Raw genomic sequence first — 1496 nt, forward strand, 5'->3', positions numbered from 1 at the left:
AAGATTTTGGGCCAAGGAAAACATACCTCAAGCTCGAAGGTAGAGGTTTGAGCTCTACCTTGGGAGCTTCCTTACCATTTTGGCACTTGAGATCATCTAAAACTTATTCCCGGTCAAGCACAATCAAAAATTTGCTCGGATTCAGCACAAGGTTGGGAAGAATCCAATAGCTCCTTGTAGTGGGCTGTTTCAATCCCTACATCTCCTAAACCTTCTCTATTCATAAAAGCAAGCTCAAGGGGATCATTATTAATGAGAAATTTCTCATGCATTTCATACACAATGGGATCAAATTAGTCAACAAAGAAGAAATTTTCATTAGAAGAACTAGGATGATTCATGGTTTGATTCAAATAAAAAAACTAAACTATTTTCCCCATCCTTCAAGGTGATCTTCTCTTGCTTAACATCAACAATGCCCCCTTCCATGGCCAAGAAAGGCCAACCAAGAATAATTGGGACATGAACATCCTCATCAATATCAAGCACAACAAAATCGACGGGGATCACGAATTTTCCAACTCTTAAGGGTACATCCTCAATCTTGCCAATAAGATATTTGACCGAACAGTCGACAAGTTGCAATGTAATGTTGGTTGGGACAAGATCACCAACTTCAAGCTTAGTGAACACCGAATAAGGCATTAAACTAACACTAGCACCCAAATCAATTTCAAGCTTCTTAATAGCACAAGGGATATAGGAACTACCCGGATCCTTGAGTTTGGGTGGCATTTGGTTAAGAATAATGGATCTACAACTCTCAGTGAGATTCACCATCTCCTTTACGTCACAATCCCTTTTTCCACTCAAGATTTTCTTAAGGAATTGAGAGTAGGTAGGCATTTTCTTGATTGCGTCCATAAAGGGGATGGTGATATGCAACTTACTTATCATTTCTAAAACTTTAGCAAAATGGGCATCCAGTCTTTGTCTAGCAAATCTTTGGGGATAAGGGAGTTTAGGAACAAGAGGTTGGAGTGGAGTGGCCTCCTTTGGCCTTGAATCATCTGTCTCAACCTTGTTTGGGGACACAACATGATCTACATCATCATCATCAAGAAACCCTACTATATTACCACCCACATTGGACTTAGGAACATCACTAGACGTAGCCCCATCATTCAAAACCTTCGCACTTTTAGTCACAATTGCATTCATTTGCTTCTTAGAGTCATGACCTTGAGGTGGAAGACTAGAGTAGGATTGGTTTTGATTTATGGTGCCAGCTAGTTGAGCTAGTTGGGTCTCAATAATTTTTAAATGAGTATTGGATTGCTTGAATCCATCCTCAAATTCAACATTTTCTTGGCTTGCTCCCCCACAAACGACTCCATTAGAGACTCCAAGTTAGACTTGGGAGAGGGGAGTGGTGGAGGAGCATGATGAGACCCGGGTGAAGTGGGTGGAAATTGAGTGTTATAAGGCTTAGGTCCATTGAATCTGGGAGGAGGGTATTGAGAATTGCCATATTAATTTCCCGGATTCCCTTGATA

General features: G+C 40.7%; 1 protein-coding gene across 1 annotated transcript; it reads right to left on the bottom strand.

The window, feature by feature from the left end:
• Positions 1-327: 327 nt before the first annotated feature.
• Positions 328-1161, bottom strand: LOC110800846 (uncharacterized). The gene has a single exon (XM_022006172.1). The coding sequence runs from the start codon at positions 1159-1161 to the stop codon at positions 328-330; it is 834 nt and encodes a 277-aa protein (XP_021861864.1).
• Between the last annotated feature and the right edge of the window lie 335 nt (positions 1162-1496).

This window comes from Spinacia oleracea, chromosome 1 (assembly GCF_020520425.1).
Source record: "Spinacia oleracea cultivar Varoflay chromosome 1, BTI_SOV_V1, whole genome shotgun sequence".
Lineage (NCBI taxonomy): Eukaryota > Viridiplantae > Streptophyta > Magnoliopsida > Caryophyllales > Amaranthaceae > Spinacia > Spinacia oleracea.